General features: G+C 37.4%; 1 protein-coding gene across 2 annotated transcripts in view; it reads left to right on the top strand.

Annotated features, from left to right (window-relative positions):
* Positions 1-477: 477 nt before the first annotated feature.
* rps6kc1 (ribosomal protein S6 kinase polypeptide 1) overlaps positions 478-21799 on the top strand; it is a 146588-nt gene continuing 125266 nt past the window's right edge. Inside the window, exons 1-4 of one of the 2 annotated variants that reach the window (XM_073050861.1) lie at positions 478-754; positions 1410-1445; positions 6195-6315; positions 19719-19834. In XM_073050861.1, coding sequence (XP_072906962.1) covers positions 653-754; positions 1410-1445; positions 6195-6315; positions 19719-19834 — 375 coding nt within the window. In that variant the 5' untranslated portion in view covers positions 478-652. The remainder of the gene's footprint in view (positions 755-1409; positions 1446-6194; positions 6316-19718; positions 19835-21799) is intronic. The other variant, XM_073050862.1, reaches the window with a different exon arrangement.

The following is a 21799-nucleotide window of genomic DNA, read 5'->3' as shown; positions in this document are numbered from 1 at the left end:
TTTGGCAATAACTGCTAATTTGAGATTCATGGAGAAATGTGTGCCTTTTATAGAAATATATAAACAAAAAAGTTGTACAACATATTAGAATTTAGTATATTCATATAAACATATGAATTCCATCTCACATGACTCAATTATCGGGGACGTCAACGTGAAAGAGAGATGGAATAATCCTGTCGTATCTCAACCCCATTTGGAAAGTGTTGCTCTTTGCCATTAAGGCCCAAACCTCTGCCTCTTAATTTGTAACCCAACAAACAAGTTACCATCTCATTCTGCACACTGACATTCCAATATGCGCTGCTGTTGCGCTCTTGCTAGTTCCTCGCTTCCCGCTGAGATAACTCGGGAAAGGATAGCGTAGAAAAGGCTGCTGCGTCCCTTAGTTGAACTACCTGAAGGTACACATGGACTCCGTGATCAGGTCGGACTATTACTATCGTATGCAATAATTGGTGTAAATTTAAACTGCGATTCCTTTAAAAACAAAAACTACCTCCGTACAAAGAAAAATAAGGAAGAAGAGGGAAGGCCGGAGAGTGTACGTACAGGAAGTCAGCGGCACGGAGCTTGCAGATTAGGAAATGATGTAAACAGGGAAAGTGTTTGTATGTCGGGGTATCGGACGCGGGCGAGGGTTTGACAGATCATGTTATCACAGAGACAAAAGGGCGATTTGGCTCGTTTTTATACGGTAACCGATCCAAAAAGACACAGAAAAGGCTACACGGTCTATAAAGTGACGGCACGGGTGAGTGGCACTTTTCGTGCATTCGTTGCAGCGCGACGGGAAGAGGTTTTGATGCTTTCGTTACGGAGCTTGTGTGCAAAGGAGCGGTGAACTGCTGCTACCCGTGGAGGTGGTCCTGTGTTGTGAGACTGGAGTCGAGCTCTGCCCTCGTTCCAGCAAAGGACAAGCCTGTGACAATGGAGCATGAACCCTGGGAAACCTCTTGGAAAGGAATCAGTGACGAGTTCAACCCAGCCATTGCTGGTAGAGTGGATTCACAGCACTGGTGCTCTGCAAAAAAAATTTGAAGTTGCTAATAACAGCTGAGTATTCATCGATTTAACAACTGGAACGAACGATATAGGGAGCCAAATGTTTAAAAATAACTTTAAAAAGTCAAACTAGTATTTGATTCGCTGAATATTTGTTATTTTAGGTTGGTATTTCCATGCCACTTTATTTCAAGATTCCGTATTTTACGTGTTCATTACGTGATACTAATTTTCCAAACAGGGTTAAGATTAGTTTCACCCATCTCATTACTGAAGTTGGTCCAGAAATAGTTGCGCTGAAAGACACCATGTTGTTTGATTAATGTATTTTGAATATATTCTGTTTACTTTTGACAGCAGTTAGCATTGGGTTTTCACATTAATTTTATATATTTTTAAAATAGGTCGTTTCAAGAAGAAACCCCGAGGAGGTCCAAGAGGTAACAAGCTATTAAGTATTGATCATTGTTGAATTAGATTTTATAATTGGTTAAAAATACTGTAGTTTCTTTGTTATAGAGCAGGGGTTCCCAACCTGGAAAACATTGACCCCTTGTTTAATGGTATTGGTCCATGGCATTGAAAAGGTTGGGAACCACTATTATAAAGTGAGTTTACAATAAAAGATTAAAATAATACTTGGATTGATGTGTGGGTATTGTTGGCAAGGCCAGCATGAATTACCCATCCTCAAATGCCTTTGAGCTGCCTTCCTAAAATACTGTAATTTCCTTCAGTGAGTGCTGAATTTAATATGATTTTTGAAAGTCTGACTCATATAGAATTTTGGAGACTAGGAACTATTTTTTCTTGTGTATGTAGCTGAAAATAGGATTGCAGTTTCTCATCTAGCTATGTATCAAGAAGCCAACTTCCTCGAAGATCAATTTCACAAACCCTCTCCAAATTCAATGCAAAAACTTATTTCCTCTTCTAGAAAGTAAGTTATGTACAACAAATGTTCTTCGATGTTTCCCCAATTTAAAAAAAAACAAGTATTTATTGGCTCACAGCGGTATTTCACATATTGTCCTTTGTGAGAGAGTATAGTATTGCCAAACAATCCAAAGTGTAACCCTAACATTCGCTTCTGGATATGTACTTCTTACAGTAGCGTTAATCCTTCAGCAATGTCATTTCTATGATATTTCATTCTTGATTGCCTACTTGGGTATAATACTAGTGGAATATATTCAGAGAAAACTCTTGCTATATCCCAATGAATTAAATGATATTGTGTATCCTCTACCGCTTTCATAATATTATCCAAAATGCTGAATATCCTCCAAACATTTTATGAAGAGTTTATACAGCTTTGTGAGATTGACTATCTCTTCAAGGAATTAAGTTAGCAAGTGCTTGAGTTATTGACAACTTTGATTGCAAGGTAGATGAAGCCTATTATGAAAGTGATTATGTCCTATCAAGCTTGTATGTATTACAACATTCTGAGATGGCCTTCATTTACTTTTAAAAATTCTGGTCAATGTGGAAACAAGCTTTGTCCAAGAATATGACTTTCATTGTTTGTGAATGTTCTGAAATTGGCTATCTGTTTTGTGATACAAACTCTTAATATAACAAGCACCTCCATTTATGGAAGTTTTATTCTGTGCTTTGAAGCCCAAGGGAGTTGATTATTCAGACCATATTTTAGACCAGAAGACCGTAAGATATAGAAGCAGAATTAGGTAATTTAGCCCATTGAGTCTGCTTTGTCATTTCATCATGGTTGATCCATTTTTCCTCTCGGCCCCAATCTCCTGCCTTCCCTGTATCTCTTCATGCCCTGACAAATCAAGAATCTTATCAACCTCTGCCTTAAATATACATAAAAACTTGGCCTCCACAGCTGCCTGTGGCGACGAATTCCACAGATTCACCACTTTCTGGCTAAAGAAGTTCCTCCTCATCTCCATTCTAAAAGGACGTCCCTCTATTCTGAGGCTGTGCCCTCTGGTCTTAGACTCTTCCCACCATAGGAAACATCTACTCTATCAAGGCCTTTCACCATTTTCCTATCCCAAATTATGTTGTTCCTTTTTTAGGCACTTTTCACAATCCTGCACTTTGTACAGGCATCCAGACTATTTTCACCTTTTGCTAAAGGAGAAGTTTTTGATAAGGCAGTTTTATTTTTATTTACAACTTTGCAACAATACGGTATCAGAATTTTATTTTTTCTGCAAAAAATGTAGCGATGCCAACTAAAATGGTTTATAATGGAGAATAAATTTCCTGTATTCACACAAAATACATTAGTTTTGGATTTCATAAAAATTGCAGCATATTCCAAAATCTTGGCTTCTATTTGTAACTTAAATCAGACTCTTTGAGTAGCTTTGCCCCTCTGTACCTATTTCAAGTATTGGAAATCACTGTGTGTTAATTATTAAAGAAGCTATACAAAACTTGCTCAATAAGACACACTTGCACGGAATTTCTTTACTAAAGTAATAAGTAAATAATAATTCAGTTTGTAGGTTGCTTGTGAAAACATTTGAATAGATTGCTGAATTTTACAAGATTGAATTTCAGTTATTAATAGAATGTTACAAAACAATAGAATTTGAATGCAGATCTTTGCTGTACCATTTGTGGAAAATTGGATGTACTTCGTTACTGGAAGTACCTGTGTAAGCGGCCAGTTGTAGTAGAGCATTATCAGATGGTTAGGGACAAATCCACCTGTGTTCATTATCCTGGACAGGGAAAGGGGAGCTAGAAAGTAAAATATTGTACCGCTAAATGTAATGTTAAGAATCTAATATAGTGTAGGAGCAAGTGGTTTAATATTGTACCTAGGAACCTATAAAATTGTCAACAATTTTAAAATCTAGATGTAATCTGATCTTGTGAATGTTTGTTAGGTGAATGAGGAGAACATAAAAAGGGGTGGGATGAGTTGTACTGGGATAGATATTTGATTCAAAAGGTCTTGAAAAGGTGGAGTACTAGTGATTGCATCTTGTGGAGAGAAAAATGAATTATTACATGACAGAAGAAAATGCAGTGTGCACATAATTTGCTATAACATTAAAAATATCTGAAGGTAATGGAGATTTTGGCAAATGTTTTCTGCTGACTTGCATAGCTGCTCCAAATAAAATCATGAAAATAGTGAAGTTCAAGGCAAAGGCAACATAAAGAATTTGATCCACCTGCACTTCTAATGCTGTCCTGCTTGCAAAAGAGACTATTACATCTTGGAGGCTACAACTGACAACTAGAATTGATTTTGGCTCTAACTCTGGAATAAGCTGATTATGAAGGTAATTGCTAAAGTATAAATTACAGTAATAAAGTAAAGAAAGTTGAGTTCTTTCGAAGACCAATCATTATGTGGAATGGCTTTCTAAATGTAAATATTTCATAGTTTTTCAAAAATCAAATGGGTGGCCTATCATTTTAGCTGTAGGTTGCTTTTGAATGGATTAAGATGCCCCCAAGGGACTAACAGTATAGTTAAGTTCAAATTGTAAGCATTTTATCTTTCTTTCTCCTTTTCAAGCACCTTGTATTTAGTTTCTTATGAATTAACCTGTGAAGTTTTACATTGCTTTTGGATGGGGGTATGGGCCAAATTATTCTCCACCCAGTTTGCCACTGCATTTATTTAGGGTGCTTGATCTAATCAAGTTCTAGCCCTTGATGTGGTCTGCTAGTGGAAGTTTTCCGCTAATCAGATGTTTAAAACAAAATGAAAAGTAAAGAAATTGATTTAATCAATTAAGAACTTTAAATTTGTCCATGTACAGTCAACTGAGAAATTAATACAATGATGAGGGAAAAAAATGCCTGTAATCACTTTTTAAATCTAATTAATTCTATTTAAAATACTGCCCTGATATTTCTATGCCAGACTTGGTTATGTTGAAGTTGAGGACCAAAATCAGTGCATTTAGGTCAATAGGTTTATACTCTGTTACTGGACTGGGTGTCATTCCAGCAGTGGAAACAAGGTGAGATCCAATGGTATGTGCTCCTGCTCTTTCCCATGGGGGTACGTTCCCCATGAAATGTGCCAAGTTGTGTTTCAGCTCCTCTATTTTTGGATTTCATTGACATCAAAAACTGCAGGGACAGAAGGAAAGGAAAATCTGGCCCATTTCAGTGATACAGACTCACTGCTCCAGGACAGGATAGTTCATATGCATGAAATTTAAGTTGTGTTATTGTTCTAATTTGGGGGGGAGGGGTTGGAGAATAGGTTTTGTGAAATAATTTTCTTTTATTGTGTTGGTTTAAAAATAGCCAGTTAATGTGTATAATTCTCTTCTGATATGAAAACTGCTTAAAATTTGACTGTGGTTAGATTATGTTGCAGGAAGTTTATTAAATGTTGCTATATTACCTGCTTGTATGCATCTTATAACTTAATATATGCAATTTAATACAGACTTTTAAAATGATACAAAATTGACTTTTGAAGACCTCTGACTCAATGTTCTTAACCACTATTTCCCATGTTCTAGATACTTAGTTCTAAAATTATACAGTCTGATTATCATTTTTATGATACCTTTATTAAACAGAAGTACAGATTTGCAATAATTAGACAATACTCATACAGTAAATCGTATAATATGACAGCTTACTTGCTACATAAGACTGTGAGTTGGAAGTATTTGGTAAATTGGTGGCTGTTGGCACTAAAGCTTTTGGCAGCAATGTTAATGCCTTCAGAATTTTAATTTTTATTTAACTTTGGTTCAAGTCTAACATCAAGTATTTTTTAAGATACTTGCACCATTATTCAGATTAAGTGCCATTCAGTAAGTTGGGGGAAAATGTTGCCTCGATATTTGCCAATTTTTTATTCCTGCCTGAAGGCATTAATTCTCTGTGATGCAATTTATTGGGCTCTGATCACTTTTCATGTATGAACCTAATAAGTGAACTTGGTGAACATCCTGACCATAACTTTGCCCAGTTTAACATGACTCTTATGAGCACACCAATTAACAAAGGATTCACATCACTGAGATTAATTGTGGGAAATAGCCCAGTAATGACAAACTGACCTGGGGTCTATATTGAATAGTTTAATGCAATGTTACAGTTAGTCTCTTAACTGTTAGAAGTTAATGCTAGAGTAATTTATTTTCTCTGTCAACATAGCTTCTGTAATAGAATATGCAAATAATCATATTGGTTTGCTAATTTCTGACTTTACCCCCTTGTTTCAGATAGTAGTTTGGAAACGTTACAATGATTTTAAGAAACTTCACAAAGAGTTCTGGCAGCTTCATAAAACTTTATACAGGCATCCAGAATTATTTCCACCTTTTGCTAAAGGAAAAGTTTTTGGTAAGGCAGTTATATTTTTTATTTCTAACTTTGCAACAATACAGTATCAGAATTCTGTTTTTCTGCAAAAAATGCAGAGATGCCAACTAAAATGGTTTATAATGGAGAATAAGTTTTCCTGTATTCACACAATATGCATTAATTTTGGATAACAAAAAACGCAGCATATGCTTTTATTCCAAAATTTGATTTGCGCGTGAAGCAAATGCAGTGCCAACTGAATTCTGGGGAATTAATGTGAGGAGATTAGTTGCAGAGTGGATTGACCATGGTGTATTTAAGGTTTAAATGTGGCTTATTAAACTAGAAAAAAGTTATAAGTGGTATTCTGTGAAGTTTCATGCTGATATTTGCTGTACATATAAAATTAAACTCTGGAATTAAATTTGCAGTTTCTAAATTTACGTCCTTGAATTTTGTGGCAACATTAATACTGAAGTAAACTGTAGCACAGTGTATGATGTTAATAATGTAGAATGGATGTGTAAATGAATGGACTTCAAGGTAGCAAATTACAAGATGCTGCATTTCATTGGGAAGAATCGGAGACGAAGAAACCATGAGTTTAAAGGGGCAAAGAGATTAAGATTGCAACTTATTTCATGACTGATCAGGAGGATGCATTTTGAAAGCGAATGAAATCCATCAATATCCCCTTTCTCCAGCTTTGCCTTTTATTTTTCATTTGACATCCTCCAAAATGTAGAAGGGATTTTTTTTTTTTCCAATCTCCAGTGAATTTTTGTGCCTTTGTAGCTAAATTGGTTATTCATCTTCTGTGCTAACGTTAATAAATGGTTAAATGTCCCAACGGCTGCAAATGATGCCTACTGAAGTATTGTTGAGTTTGGTGGTCATTCTTTGATGGGTTACTACAAAATTTTTATATGTTTTATGATTAAAGGTTAAATAATATTTAAGGAGAAACAATGGTAGTAAATGGACTGTAAAGCCACAATTGGGATTGGTCAGGCAGTTCGATGATGTCAGCAAGAAATGGGAATCTCTGACTTAATATCCGAAGGATTCGGCAGAGATTCCAGCCAGTAACGACAATAGACTGGATGGAGCCATTGTAGCAAAAACTTCAATTATACTTCATTAAAGAAAGTAATTAATATTCAAGTTATTATCTTTACATGAAAAATGTTCCATGAATAAACAAAAATAATAGGATTTTCAATTTTTTTGGTTTTTGGTTGCATTAAAAAAAATTCTCAGAAAGCTCAAATGGTATGTAGAACTGTCCATATTGCATCTGGTGCACTTAAAGATGGATGAGGATTGTCATTCTGGTGAGACCTATAGCAGGCACTGCAAAATTAGATTGAGTGAATTATCTAGAACCCAAATCCATAATCTCTTCAACCTGAAAGAGTCTATAAGCGAACAACTGCCAGTGAGTTTGAATTGCAAAACTGTTCTTTGCTGTCCCTGTTGTAGTCATTTGAACATCAACAAATTTGACATGGTTGCAAGAACGGAATATGCTGGAAGTATTTGGCACACTGAGTGGCTTTGATGCGGAGAGATACTTAACCTGCCTTCCCCTCCCTATTTAGAATTGTGTTGATCCACTTTCATTTCCCCTTTTTTGTTTCAAGCATTCCTATGGAACTAAAGGAAGGGCAACATTCATTATGTTCCCTCATCTCTTTACATCATTGAAGGACCCAAATAATTCTTTGACTTGAAACATCAATATACTGTCGCTGCCAATCTAATATTTTGTATTGGGTGCACAATATGGTTGCCTCTACACTGGGGAAGCTAAACACGGCCCAGAGAAGTGACTGATTTGCAGACCATCTCTGTTCAGTCCATGCTGATCCTGAGTTTATAGGTGCTTCTCACTTTTTGTTCCCACTCTGATCACTCTGCATTTTCACCTACTTAATTAGAACAGTATAAGCTTGAGAAGAAACATTTCATCATGTGTATGGGCAAGTTGCAGTCCTCTGTACTTAAACTCAGTATTAATGATTCCAGATAATCTATCCTTTTATTCCCCCCTCCACAGATGTGATTGTACCTCACTTTCAATTTCCCTTTTCCTCTTGTTTCTAATTCCTGATATTTAAAATATTTGTTTCCCTGACAACTTTGGTCTGCACCTTGCTTCTTTCTACAACTTGAAACACACTCACTTTCACAATTTTTCAGTTCTGACGGTGGGCTCTGATCCAAATCATTGACTTCTTGTTTCACCCCAAGTGTGTAACATGACTTGTGAGTGCTTCTGGCAATTCTTGTTTTTGTTTCAAATTTATTGCATGTGTTTGATTTTAAAAAAACTCCACTGGGTCGTGTTGTATAACATAATATGTAATCTGAACAAAAAAAGGTGGGTGAAGAATTTTTGAACCTTGGGATGTGTGAAAAGTGCTTTCTTTTAAATTATCTTTGAGCTCAATCCTTGATATATGTGACCTTGCTTTTTATCTAGAGTCTGGTACTCCAATTTGTACTGCAAGGATAATATCCTTTTAAAGTATCTTTGAACAAATTTGAAACCTCTCGAGTTTCAAAAAATTGAAGTGTAGCTCTTTTTTCACACTGGGGTCAGAACAGATATTGCCTGTGGATTCCAACTGTGTATGTACTAAAACTGCATCATTGGTTTAAGTCAATATGCCCTTTCAATGATACTGCAGATGTTGTCTTAATTCATCCTTGTTCTCTTACAGGATATCTTGTCAAAAGTTTCTAGAAATACAAATAAATTTGTGCAGAATTTCCCCAACTATTTATAAAATCTCAAAATGAGGTCTGCCTCAGAGGAGCTTTTCATTTCTATGTGGATAGTAATTTTATTTGGCTATTTCTATATTGACTGTTAGCAGCTTCTATGCTGCTGAACTAATAAGTTTGTTATATCCTTGAATTGTCATTTTTAACAGATGGTATACTTTAAACCTGTTTTAAAGTATTCTTAAATGATGGGAAGATGGGTTATAGTCCTTGAATTTGTGACTGTCATAAAATCCATCTAGTAGTCAGTGGTGGTCAATGTGTAGCAATCCAGATTGATTCTGAATAATTGAAAGAGTAGAAACCATGAAACTACTTGGTGTGGAGGGGATGCAATAGCAGATTAAGTGGCTGTGTAAGATATAGATTCAGGCAAGAAAATGAAGTTTTGGTGAACAGGTTGTTGACATTGTCATTTCAATGCCAATCAGCAAATAAAATTTAGAGTCTGAATGAGGAATCTTTAATTGAGGAGAAATTAATTTTGCCTTGGAGTTAGTGAGGTACTTCTATGGAGCACTGGGTTCCTTATGGTGGCCTGGAATCTGGAGTTGGATTGAATTTAAATAAGAGATTTACTTACACAAGCTCTACTTCTGCCTCTTTTCTCAAGAACATGTTAGTCAAAATGGTTAGGATGTGGAGAAATGGACATTAAAGCACATCCGTAATTTGAAATGGAGATTCATCTCAAATTCTCTACAGTGAAAGACCCTGAATCTTATACTTTCTTGTCAGAACCTTCTATCACCAATTGCCTCTTAAGGTAACATGGACTGAATGAATACGATAAGCCATTCCTGTTGGGAAGGAACATCCAGTGACGTTTTTAGCAGGGCAGCATTTTGAGGCATTGATTGAGTGCTCTGCCTGGTTTTTGTATTTTTCCAACCAGTGTTTATGGAGAGAACACAAAAATAGTTGAAGGCAAAATCATCCTAAAGGAAAGTGTAATCAAATTTATTGCAGACAAGTGTGAGGTGTTGCACTTCAGAAGGGCCAACCAGGGTAGGTCTTACACCTACTTAGTGAATACTAGGTCATTGAGAACTGCTGTAGAATAAAAGAATCTGGGAATACAGGTCCATAATCCATTGAAAGTGGTATCACAGGTTGATAGGGTTGGTCATAAAGAAAACTTTTGGCACATTGGCCTTCATAAAAAGTATTGAGTACAGGAGATTGGATATTATATTGAAGTTGTACGAGACATTGGTGAGGCCTAATTTGGAGTATAGTGTGCAGTTTTGGTCACCTACTTACAGGAAAGATATAAATAAGGTTGAAAGAGTACAGAGAAAATTTACAAGGATGCTGCTAGTTCTTGAGGACCTGAGTTATATGGACTTTATTCCTTGGAACGTAGAAGATTGAGAAGAGAATTGATGGCTATACAAAATTATGAGGAGTAAATGAGGTAAATACAAGCAGGCCTTTTCCACTGAGGTTGGGTGGGACTACAACTAGAGGTTTATGGGTTAAGGGTGAAAGATGAAAAGTTTAAGGTGAACATGAAGGGAAACTCCTTCACTCAAAGGGTTGTGAGAATGTGGAACTAGCTGCCAGAGCAAGTGGTGCATGTGAGTTTGATTTCAAGATTGAAGAGAAGTTTGGATAGGTACATGGATGGAAGGCTATGGTCCTGGTCCAGGTCAATAGGATTAGGTAGTTTAAATGCCTCAGCATGTACTAGGAGGGCCGAGAAGCCTGTTTCTGTGCTTTACTTTTCTATGACTCTATCACTCTATGAATCAAAAAACCCAGGACACCAGCACACCAGCACACCAAGTCCTGCTTTTGTCCTGTTTATTATGTAATTTAAAGTAATTTTATATCTCTGCATTGTACTGCTGCTGCAAAACTACTGATTTCATGTCACATAAGACAGTAATAATAAATCTGATTCTGAAGATGTGATTTAAAAAAAAAAATCAGGTTAGAGAAGTTTTAAGGAGGGAGAAAATGGAGAGGAAGTCATGTATCTGATTCTGTTATGACTGAAAGTTAATTCTGGAGCAATTAAATTAGTGGATAGTTGGGAGTATAGATTTCTGAAGGCAGATATGAATCCAGAAAGTGGAAGGGGTATTCCTGCTGAGAGAAATTTTAAAAATAATGAGACTTGCTTTCCTGGGAATCAACCTGCTGACAAAACCACACCCATCTGTCCTCTTGATTAACTTCTACATCTGTGTCATCATCATCATCAGGTGTCATGCCCACTTTGAGCTTTGACTGCCATGGCCCACACACTCCTGTTTCAGGTCAAGTGGATCAATTCATTGGTATTCATTTCCAGTTCTCTGTCTGCAGTCTCCATCATCATTTGTCTTTGCCTTCCTCTTGCTTTCTTCCCTTCAATCTTTTCCATTATTACTGTGCATTCTAACTCCTCTTTCCTAATCACATGTCCAATGAAGTTACGTTGCCCTTTCATGATCTCACACATTACTTCTCTTTTTGTGCTTGATCTGTTCATGACATCCTCATTAGATATTCGTTTGGTCCATGATATTCTTTGCATCCTCCTCAAAAACCACATCTCTGCTGCTTCAATTTGTTTCCTCATGTTACTAGATATTGTCCAACATTCTGAATCATATAACATAACTGGATAAACGTAACATTTCAGTGCTCTGAGGTGGGTTGTCATGCCTAGTTTAGAGCTCGTCAGTATATTCTTCATTCTCGTAAAGGTGTCTTTTGCCATCCCTATTCTTCTGATGTCCATGTTACACCTGCCATTTTTTTAAGTAGCAAAAGTTCTGTACTTAAGTCTTCCCCGTTTATTCTCGGCCTGCAGATAGGATTCTCCTTTTTGGATATCACCATACATCCTGTCTTTTTGCAATTGATAGACCCATTTTTGCACTTTCTTCAACAACTATATCAATTATGTTTTGTAGTTCTTCTTCCATACTTGCAATTAACAGTGTCATCCACATATCTGAAATTATTGATATTTTTACCACCAACTTTGATTGCCAAGATGTCTCTTATTTTTTGTAATATTGTTTCACTGTACACATTAAACAAGTCAGGGGAAAAAACACACCCTTGTCTAACACCTCTCATGATTTTCATAAACTGACTTACTTCTCCATCTATTCTTATAGCAGCAGTTTGTTTGCAGTACAGATTTCTGATAAGGCAGAAGTCTTGTGAATCGAGATCTAGAGTTTCTGTGTACTAGAGCATAAAAATGTAAAATGTGGCTGACCAGTATATTTGTTGTACTTGACATCAACTCCACAGCCCGTCTAGTACATTACAAATAAAAGGAACTAGTTGCACTTGTGTTTCCAGCTTTACAGCAGCCATTTAGTTAAGTTTGCTGTTCCTTTCCACTTTTTCACTGGAGATTATTTGTACTCCCCTCTGCAGGGTTCAGTGTCTCTCGATTCATAGGAATGGCTGGGTTGTCATGGTAGCACTTAAATCCGGTCAGTGAAGTATCAGGATTGATGTTCTGTCACTTTTGCAGGATTCTCTGCTGATATTGCAGTGGCTGCTGTCCTTGCCAGTTTTCAAAATGGTACAAATCATGCTAAATGTGCACATGTTGCTTGCAAGAAATGAGTCAAATCTGTATGCATTTTATCAAAAGTGGTGGGCATTTTAGATTTTTTTGTGTGCTTGTATTGGTTTTTATTTTGTGCCTCTGGTTTGATTATTCCTGGCTTTTTGTCATGTGATGTTTAGATTTATTCTTTCTGAGGTCTGAAATCATTTTGTTCTGTCTTGTGATTTTTTTTGTTGTTCCTGTATTTTTGATGAAATTCAATGACAAAGAATGAGAGGCTTGTATTCATAAGATGCATTTCATTGCTGTGTGACCTTTGTTCATTGCTGATCAGTTTTTGGCTAATTATACCCAATGTATTTCCATTGTCTGGAAAGGCAAAATGCTGTGGGTTCTCCACAGGCCAAGCTACACCTGTGGAGAGAGCAGCAGAAGTTAACACTGCAGCTCAATGATGCTCCTTGAGAATGGTGAAGATGAGAAAACCAGAGTGTAGAAAGTTGTAGAGGAGATGGGGTGGCAAGACATTTCATTCTCTATGTTGGGGTAGAGTCCAAGGTTGCACAGATATTGTTAAGGAATCTTGGAGGCCTACCATGCATGCCATCTAAGAGAGGTGATCTGTCAATGTGACCTGAGGAAGGTGAATGAAGATAGTTGGAAAGAAACACAACAATTACCTAGACAATGTGTGGTGCAGAATATAGCAGTTGCAGGAAATCTAAAATGAGAGAATGTTCAAAATATCCAACTGATCAGATGTTACCTGGAGAGATGGAGGGGGGAGAAAAGCTGGATCACTTTGCAAGAGAACTGGTTAAACACAAACACTAAAGATCAGTAATCTGAAATTGTTGAATGTGGTATTAAGTCCAGAGGGCCTCAATGGTCTATGTAAAGAAAGAGTTGCACCTCAAGCTTTTGTGGTGCTTGGTTGGAAAATGCAAGAGACCAAAGGCAGAGAAGTCGAGGAGGTGGGCCCAAGAGGTGCCAGGGTTGTTGATGAATTAATGTGATGTTGGACTGGTCATCCCTGAGAAATGCTTAGACCTTCATTGAAGAGGAGACCAGATTATGAACACAGAATCTAGTGCACTGAAGTCAAAGTGCAGATGAATAGATGCTTTGCATGGATGGAATGTTAGGAAGGGATGAGGTGAAATAGTTGCATGGAAGAGTTCTTTGAGAAGGGAATGTTAGGTGAAATAAGAACTTGAAGAAATCATCTGTCCCTTTTAGAATGCTGAGCATGGAGGGGAGGGCAAGATCTGTCCAATGGAATTAGGAAGGAGGAGTTGGAAATTATGGAGGATGATTTACATACTGGACATTGATAGGATGGAAGTTAAGGACAAGAGAAACCTTATTGATGTGCTGTGTTGACAAGATTGAGAGAAATGGTCAATCATAGAGAAGAAGCTACAGTTAGTAAAAGGAAGTCTCTTTGAAGTGCTGTATTGAATTGAATATTTCTTCCGTTCATGCTTTCTAGAAACACTTCACACTATTTTGGGAACTGGTGAGTTTGTTTTCTAAAATTGTAAGCCATCACAACAGTAGTTATGTACCCACTGCTACGCTAATGATGTAAGGGCCTGGCACAACTGGAAGAACTTACTCATTTCCGAGGAATGTGAACATTTAAAGCAGCTGGAAATAATTAAATCTGCCAAATTGTTAAAAATCCGAGCAGATTCACTAATGCCTTTTATGGATGAAAGCTTGTTCAGTATGTTTATAGATCTATTTTTGAAGCTCTAGTATTGCCTCGGCAGGTGAATCGAGTAAATTATATTGTGTGTAAAAGCTACTGACTGAGTACACTGTCATTTCTTTATTACAAAAGAAATGTCTTTATTACTTAAAAATCTTACGTGGTAGACCTGTGTAATTTTTGAATTTAAGATAAAGTTAAAAAGAAAATCAATGTGTATTGATTTAAAAAAAATTTCACACTAAACTTAACTTTGTTTCCCCGTTCCAGTTTGCGTTTCTGCTGCCTCCTCCTTTTGTCTTTTGGTTACTTTGCCATCTACTGCCTTTTTTTTTTTGCTGAGTAGTTTATGATCTTTGAAGCATAATGTATTTTTTTTTAGTTGAGTAAGCAGACATGTTCAAGGTGATCTTTAGTTCTTCAGTAGCTCCAGGCATCTGTTTCCTCTGAATGAGGGCTGATATTTAGAGTACAAAAATCAATACCTTTCAAATTGATTTTCAAGTTTTAATTTGAGTTGGATCAATGAGATCATAGCAATATTTAACAGTAATCCTAACAATGAATACATGACAGACTGCAGATGCTGGAAATCTGGAGCAAAACACAGAAAATGCTGGAGGAACTCAGCAGGTCAGGCGGCATCTGAGGTGGGAGGATTGAAAAGTCAATGTTTTGGGCCAAGAACCTTCATTAGGACTGGCAAGTAAGGGCAGAAGCCAGAATAAAAGAAAAGTGGGAGCAGAACGGAGCATTAGCTGGCAGATGATGGGCGAATCCACTTGAAGGGGGAATGGTAGGTGAGGTGGAGGTAGCAGAAAAGGCTGGTAGGTGATATGTTGACAGGGCACAGTGCTGAAGATAGAATCTGACTAGAGGAGACAGATCATGAAATAAAGGGAAGGAGGTGAAAATCAGAGAGAGGAAGCCATGGTGATAGCAGTTTTATGAAGGTGGGGGAAGGAAAAGAAGGGGTCCGAGGAATAATGGAAAACAAAGTGTGAGGGGGAATAGAGGGAAGGAATTGCCAGAAGTTAGAGAAGTCAGTGTTGATCTGTCAAGTTGTAGATGCCAAAATGGATTATGAGAGGTTGTTTCTCTCATTAGCATACTGTACATTGAGACCTGATTAAGCACCTTCATTCTGGCTACTGTAACAGACAGGATCTCCCAATAGCTAGGCATCTGAATTTCTCTTCCCATTCTGACACTGATATATCTGTTATCGAGTTCCTCTACTACCATCTTGAAGCTATATGCAGATTAGAGGAACAACACCTTGTATTCTGTTGTGGTAATCTCCAACTTGATGACATCAACATGGATTTCTCTAAATTCCAGTTTAACTTCCCTCTGGCCCCTTTGCTCCTTCCCTTTCCCCTCCCATGTCCTCGCGGCTTGCCCCCGTCCTCCTTCTGGATCCCCACGTCCTTGCCATCATTCCATGGTCTACTGTCCTCCTCTATCAGATTTCACCTAGTTCAGCCCTAGTCTCTTTCACCGGTCTCCTCCCTCCTTCTCGCACCTTTCCAACGTCCTCTCCTCCCCAGCTTGGATTTCCCTGCCAGCTAGTGCTCCTCCTCCTCTCGCCAACCTTTTTTCTGGCTTCTGTCCACTTTTCCTTCCAGTCCCGTTGAAAGGTCTCAGCCCAGAACGTTGACTGTTCATTTCCCTCCACAGATACTGCCTGACCTGCTGAGTCCCTCCAGTATTTTGTGTGTGTTGTTCACAACACAATGAATGAAGTTTTGCACTTATGTCATGAGTTACTCATTATTAAAGCAAAACGCTAATTAGTTGTTTTTAAATCATCTCGTTAACTGGTTAATTGTGTACAAAGATTAAATTAGCTTCCCAATTAATATTTAAATCCTTCCTAATAGCATTTCTGGACCTTCTACCTTTTATCTTGGATGTCAAACTCTGATACAGCCAGATCATGACTGACTAATTTCTCTGATTTCCTCACTACTTTCTCATCTACTTTCAGACCTATAGAATCTGGTTCTACCTCCTTTGGCAATGCATTCTGGGTACTATGATTGGTGATATAGTAAATGAGTTTCTAATTGACAATTTTGTGTTGTTCTTTTGGAAATTGCTTTCAATCTATATCCTCTAGTTTTGAACTGTTTGTCCATGAGAACGGTTCAGTGTTGGGCTGAGTGAAGCTATCTCATGTGATTCAAGAGCCTGATGGTTAAGGGGTAATAACTATTCCTGAACCTGTTTTTTTATTAGGTCTTGAGGCTCCTGTACCTCTGTCCTGCTGGCAGCAGTGAGGAGAGAGTATGGCCTAAATGATGGATGCAGCTTTCCTGCGACATTGTAGATGTGCTCAGTGGTGGAGAGGGCTTTACCCATGATGGACTGGGCCATATCCACTACTTTTTGTAGGCTTTTTCATTCAAGGACATTGGTGCTTCCATACCAGGTCATGGTGCAACCAGTCAGTATACTTTCCACTGTGTCTCTATGGAAATTTGTCAAAGTTTTAGGTAACATGCTGAATCTTCGCAAACTTATAAGGAAGTACAGGCACTGTCATACTTTCTTTGTAATGTTATTTGCCTACTGGAAACAGGACAAATCTTCCGAGGAATTCTGAGGAATTTTAAAGTTGTTGACCCTCTCCACTCTGATCTCCTGATGAGGACTGGCTCATGAACCTCCAATTTCCTCCTCCTGTAGTCAATAATCAGCTCTTTGATTTTGCTGACATTGAGTGAGAAGTTGTTGTTACCACTTTATAAGTAAGCTGCTTTATAAAGTTTCCACATGCCCATCTCCGACCACCTCAGCTTGCCAACTGTGCTGGCCCTTAGTCTCTTCTTCCTCCTTTCCATTCCACTTCCCCTTCCCCTTCCCCAAACTGACCTCCGTTCATTAAATTTGGGCTTGGTTATGAACATGTGGAAGACAGGTTGTCTACCCATTTACCTGGTCACTTGCTGTACTCGCTCCTGCAAAAACTCAGTGGGCAACCTTAGCAATCAGTGTGACTAGGTTGTTTGATAATGGGCTAAGTGGTGGTAATGGTAGGTATACTGGAGATGCAAGTTGTATGCTGTGATCTGATGGTTACAGGATTGGAGAAAGTTAGAGGTAAAAGCAAGCACACAGAGGGATTTGAATGTGATGAGAATTCTTAATTTGATGTTGAGGTTATGAATACAATGTGTTTTTCTTTGAGCAGTAGAAAAGTATTTGTATTATATTACTAACTGCAATTAGTAACTGCAACTTGGATTAAATTGAGTATTTAAAAAAAATCACTAGATTTCCCTAATTTTATGCTAGAATAAAGCTTAAGCAAATGATCCCACTCAAAGATATTGGCACGATCTTCCAGTAATATAAGCATTTTTAAAGAGCTGTTAATTTGCTTTGCAATATATCGATTTAAATCTCTTTAAACATTAACAGAGATTAAAATGATTTTAACCAATACTTGAGGGGATACACTTTGGGATTTGCTGTAGTTTTTTTATTTAGCCTACTTTGTGACATAAAGATAATTAATTGCCTTCTGAAACAACATTCTGTCATTACTTTATGGTCTACTGTAAATGATACGTTCTTTGCAGACACGCAGTACTGAATACTGCCAGCTGGTCTTTCCACTGTGATCCAGTGGTCATTACAGATTCTACACCACATCAAATTGCAGGGCACTTTCAACTGAACAGTAAAGCTATTATGGTGGTGTGATTTAAAGCAGCTGAAATTAATGACATCTTCGTTTAGATTGTCTACTTTTGTACTAAATCAAATGTACATTTATAGTGAATTCACATGTTATAATTAGATTGCTGTGGCTCTTGATGCACAATGCTTATCTTAAAAAGGATGCATTTCAGCTCAGTGTGATTTGCTGATTATGACGTGGTCAGCCAACAAGGTCCTCATATAAAACTCCACACTTGATATCCCTTGGTATGCTGTCTCAGCTCTCTTCAAATATTCTATCAATATTTATCTGTCACTGTTGGTGATTTTTTTTCTCTCCTGGGTGATAGGATGCTTAATCTAAAGTAATATAACTTGGTTGAAAAGATAATATTGTGGATCACTATCAATTATGACTGCATTTAACTCGTATAGAAACACAATGCATTTTGTGAATCAAAATCAGTTCTATTTAAGAGATTTATGGTCAACCTTGTCTCTGGATGTCTTGTGCCTGTTTCTGTGATGACTGAGTTTATTTGAATGTATTAAGTTCTGTTAGGTTTCCTAAGTTTAAACTTTTGTTCTTCTGGTTGTCAAAAACAATTGTCATTTTTACAGCCATTTAATAATTCATATGAGGCTTAATCAGCTGTTTTATTGCCTAGAGTTTTGTGGATAGAGCTTATTCTTTTACATCTGATTTAAGACGTTAAGATATAGGAGCAGGCATAGGACATTTGGCCCATCGAGTCTGCTCTGCTGTTTCATCATGGCTGATCCATTTTTCTTCCTAGTCCCAATCTCCTGTCTTCTCCCCATATCCATTCATGCCCTGACTAATCAAGGATCTATCAACCTTTGCCTTAAACATACATGAAGACTTGGTCTCCACAGCTCCCTGTGGCAAGGATTTCCATAGACTCACCACTCTCTGGCTGAAGAAATTCTTCCTCATCTCTGTTCTATAAGGATGCCCCTCAATTTGGAGGCTGTGTCCTCTCTTCCTAGACTCTCCTACCAAAGGAACCATCCTCTCTACATCCACTTTATCGAGGCCTTTCAACATTTGATAGGTTTCAGTTAGGTTGCCCCTCATTCTGAGTTCTAGTGAATATAGGCTTGGAGCTATCAGATGCTCTTTATATGACCAGCCATTCAATGCTGGGATCATTCTTGTGAACCTTCTTTGAACTCTCTTCAGTTTCAGCACATCCTTTCTGAGTTGAGGGGCCCAATTTGATCTAATTTAGAGGTTATGAACTAATAAAACAAACTGAACATGTCATGATTCAATAAAAGTGATTAATGTGAAAAAAATACTACTCCCCAGTTTGATTTGTAAGTGGTCTGAAGATTGTACTAGAGATTTATTTACACAAATTCTTAAACTATCATTATACTCTATACACAAACTGCAGCCTGTCTACAGCAAAATAATTAGAATTTCTTTATGTGTGATTTAATCTTGTGATCCACTATTTTTGGCTTTGTGGACAGAATAGTCTCTTGTGGATAATGCTCTTTGTTTCAGTAAAATAAAGCCCAGCCTAGGTTTGCAATAAATCTAGCCCAACTAAAGTCTTGCTAATTATCATTTTGATCCATCTTCAAAAGTACTTTTTGTTTGATATGTGGCAGATACTGTTTTCTGACTTGCTGCCTATAAAATATGTAACCAGTATAATTAAAGTTGAAATAAACAAGAATGTTTTCCTGTTTAATTGCTACTTTTTTTTATTGTAGGTCGTTTTGAGAAATCTGTGATTGAAGAGAGAAGGCAGTGCGCTGAAGATCTCCTGCAGTTCTCTGCTAATGTCCCAGCCTTGTATAATAGTAAACAGCTAGAAGATTTCTTTAAGGTATATGGTGCTTGCACTTATCCAATCATTTCTAGATAATAAGGTCCACAGTCTTTTTGGTTAGAGGCATTTATGTATTTCTATTGTTTTGGAGACTTTTTTTTAAATATCCAAGCCCTGAATGGCTGATCCTTTTATTCTAAAACTGGTCCCGACCTCTAGACAACCCGGCTAGGGGAATCATCAATTCTGCATGTAATCTGCTAAGCCCCCTGGGTTTCTATGTTCAATGTGATTACCTTTTTGCTCTTCTAAGCTCAAAAGAGAGAATAGGCCCAGTCCGTTTAACCTCTTCTCTTAAACCTGCTATCCCAGGATGAGTCTAGCAATCCTTGTTGCATTTCCCTGTTTCACATTTAATTCCTTTCAGTGATTTGTTTTCGGGGAAACTTAGGCCATTCTAAACATCAACCCATTGCACTATCTTTCTGAAAAAGAAACCACTTTTTAATCAATAGGTGATTTTGTAATCTACTAATTTTACGTATTCCATCTGCCTGGTCTTTAATTTGTCTACATCCCCTGAAGCCCCTATGCAACCTTCTCTTGGCATGTATTGCTATCCAGCTTTGTACTGTCAGCTGATGTAGGTGTGTATATTCCCTCTATCATCCTCCTGCAATCAGCAAATCATTGCTGTAGATTGTGAATAACCAAGTCCAGTGGTCACTCCTCCCCACGCTCTGCCCACCAGCTCAATCTGAGAAGGATCTGTTTATTCCCTCTCTTAGTTGACCAGTCATCAATCCATGAAAGTATGTTACTTGCAAAATCATGCCACTACTAGTGTGGCACCTTTATTAGAAAACCTTATCTAAAAATGCCATCAATTGGTTTGCCTTTATTTATTATTTACAAACTCAGAAGTTCCAGTAGATTTTTAAAAAAATGTTTTTCTTTTCTATGATTTATGCTGACTTTGCCCAATCCATTTATTTTACAAATGCCCTGTTGGAACTTCTTAAGTAATAGTGGTCTGTGTTCCCTTGTTTTTATTCTTCTCATTTCTTTCTTTCTGAAATGGAAAACCTTTTCAATATCCACCTTTTTTGAATAGATTACCTCTTAATTCAAAGCAACTTTTTTCTTGATTTAGAAAAACCTAATTGTCTGCTGTTTTGAATTGAGCAATTATAATATATACTTGTATTTCTTTTGTAAGATTTCAGTTCTCCTTAAATCAAATTAGGAATAATTGAAGTAACAAGTGAGAGCAGAAATCTTTCATCAGAGGTTGTAATGTGTATTATTGCTGAAGGTCAGGTATGGCTGTATTTGAATTGGTTTATTATTGTCACATGTACCAAAGTATCTTGAATAGCTTGTCTTGCAGACTTTTCCTCTAGATCAGGTCACTACCCAGTGCATTGTGGTTGTACAAGGTAAAACAAGAAGAAAACGTAGAATAAAGTGTAGCCGCTATAGAGAAAGGACAGAGCAGGTAGACTAAAAGGTACAGGATCCTAATGAGTAAGTTGTGAGGTGAAAAGGCCACCTTAACATACTAGGGAAGTATTCAATAGTCTTATAATAGGGTAGAAGCTATCCTTGAGCCTGCTGGTATATGCTTTCAAGTTTTTGTAGCTTCTGCCTGATGGGAGAGTGGAGAAGAGAGAATGTCTGCGGTGGGAGGGGTTGTTGATTATTTACTGAGGTAGTGAGAAGGATAGGATAGACAGTCTGTGGATGAGAGGCTAGTTTCTGTGATGTGTTGAGCAGTACCCATACCTCTACAGTTTTTTGTAGTCATGTGAAGAGCAGTTGTCAAACCAAGCCATGATGCACTCCAGATAGGATGCTTTCTATGGGCCATTGATTTAAAAAAAATGGTAAGGGTCAATATCCCTCTGAGTCACATTCCTAATCGATTTTCCATTGTAGAGCAGAGCACAAAAACCTGGACGTGCAGTGGAAATAGAGCATGTATTGTCAATACATCTGTGTTTTCAGATCCCATGATATTCC

Source organism: Hemitrygon akajei, chromosome 7 (assembly GCF_048418815.1).
Source record: "Hemitrygon akajei chromosome 7, sHemAka1.3, whole genome shotgun sequence".
Classification (NCBI taxonomy): domain Eukaryota; kingdom Metazoa; phylum Chordata; class Chondrichthyes; order Myliobatiformes; family Dasyatidae; genus Hemitrygon; species Hemitrygon akajei.
Note: the sequence above shows the minus strand (reverse complement) of the source record. Positions and strands in the feature narration are given on the sequence as shown.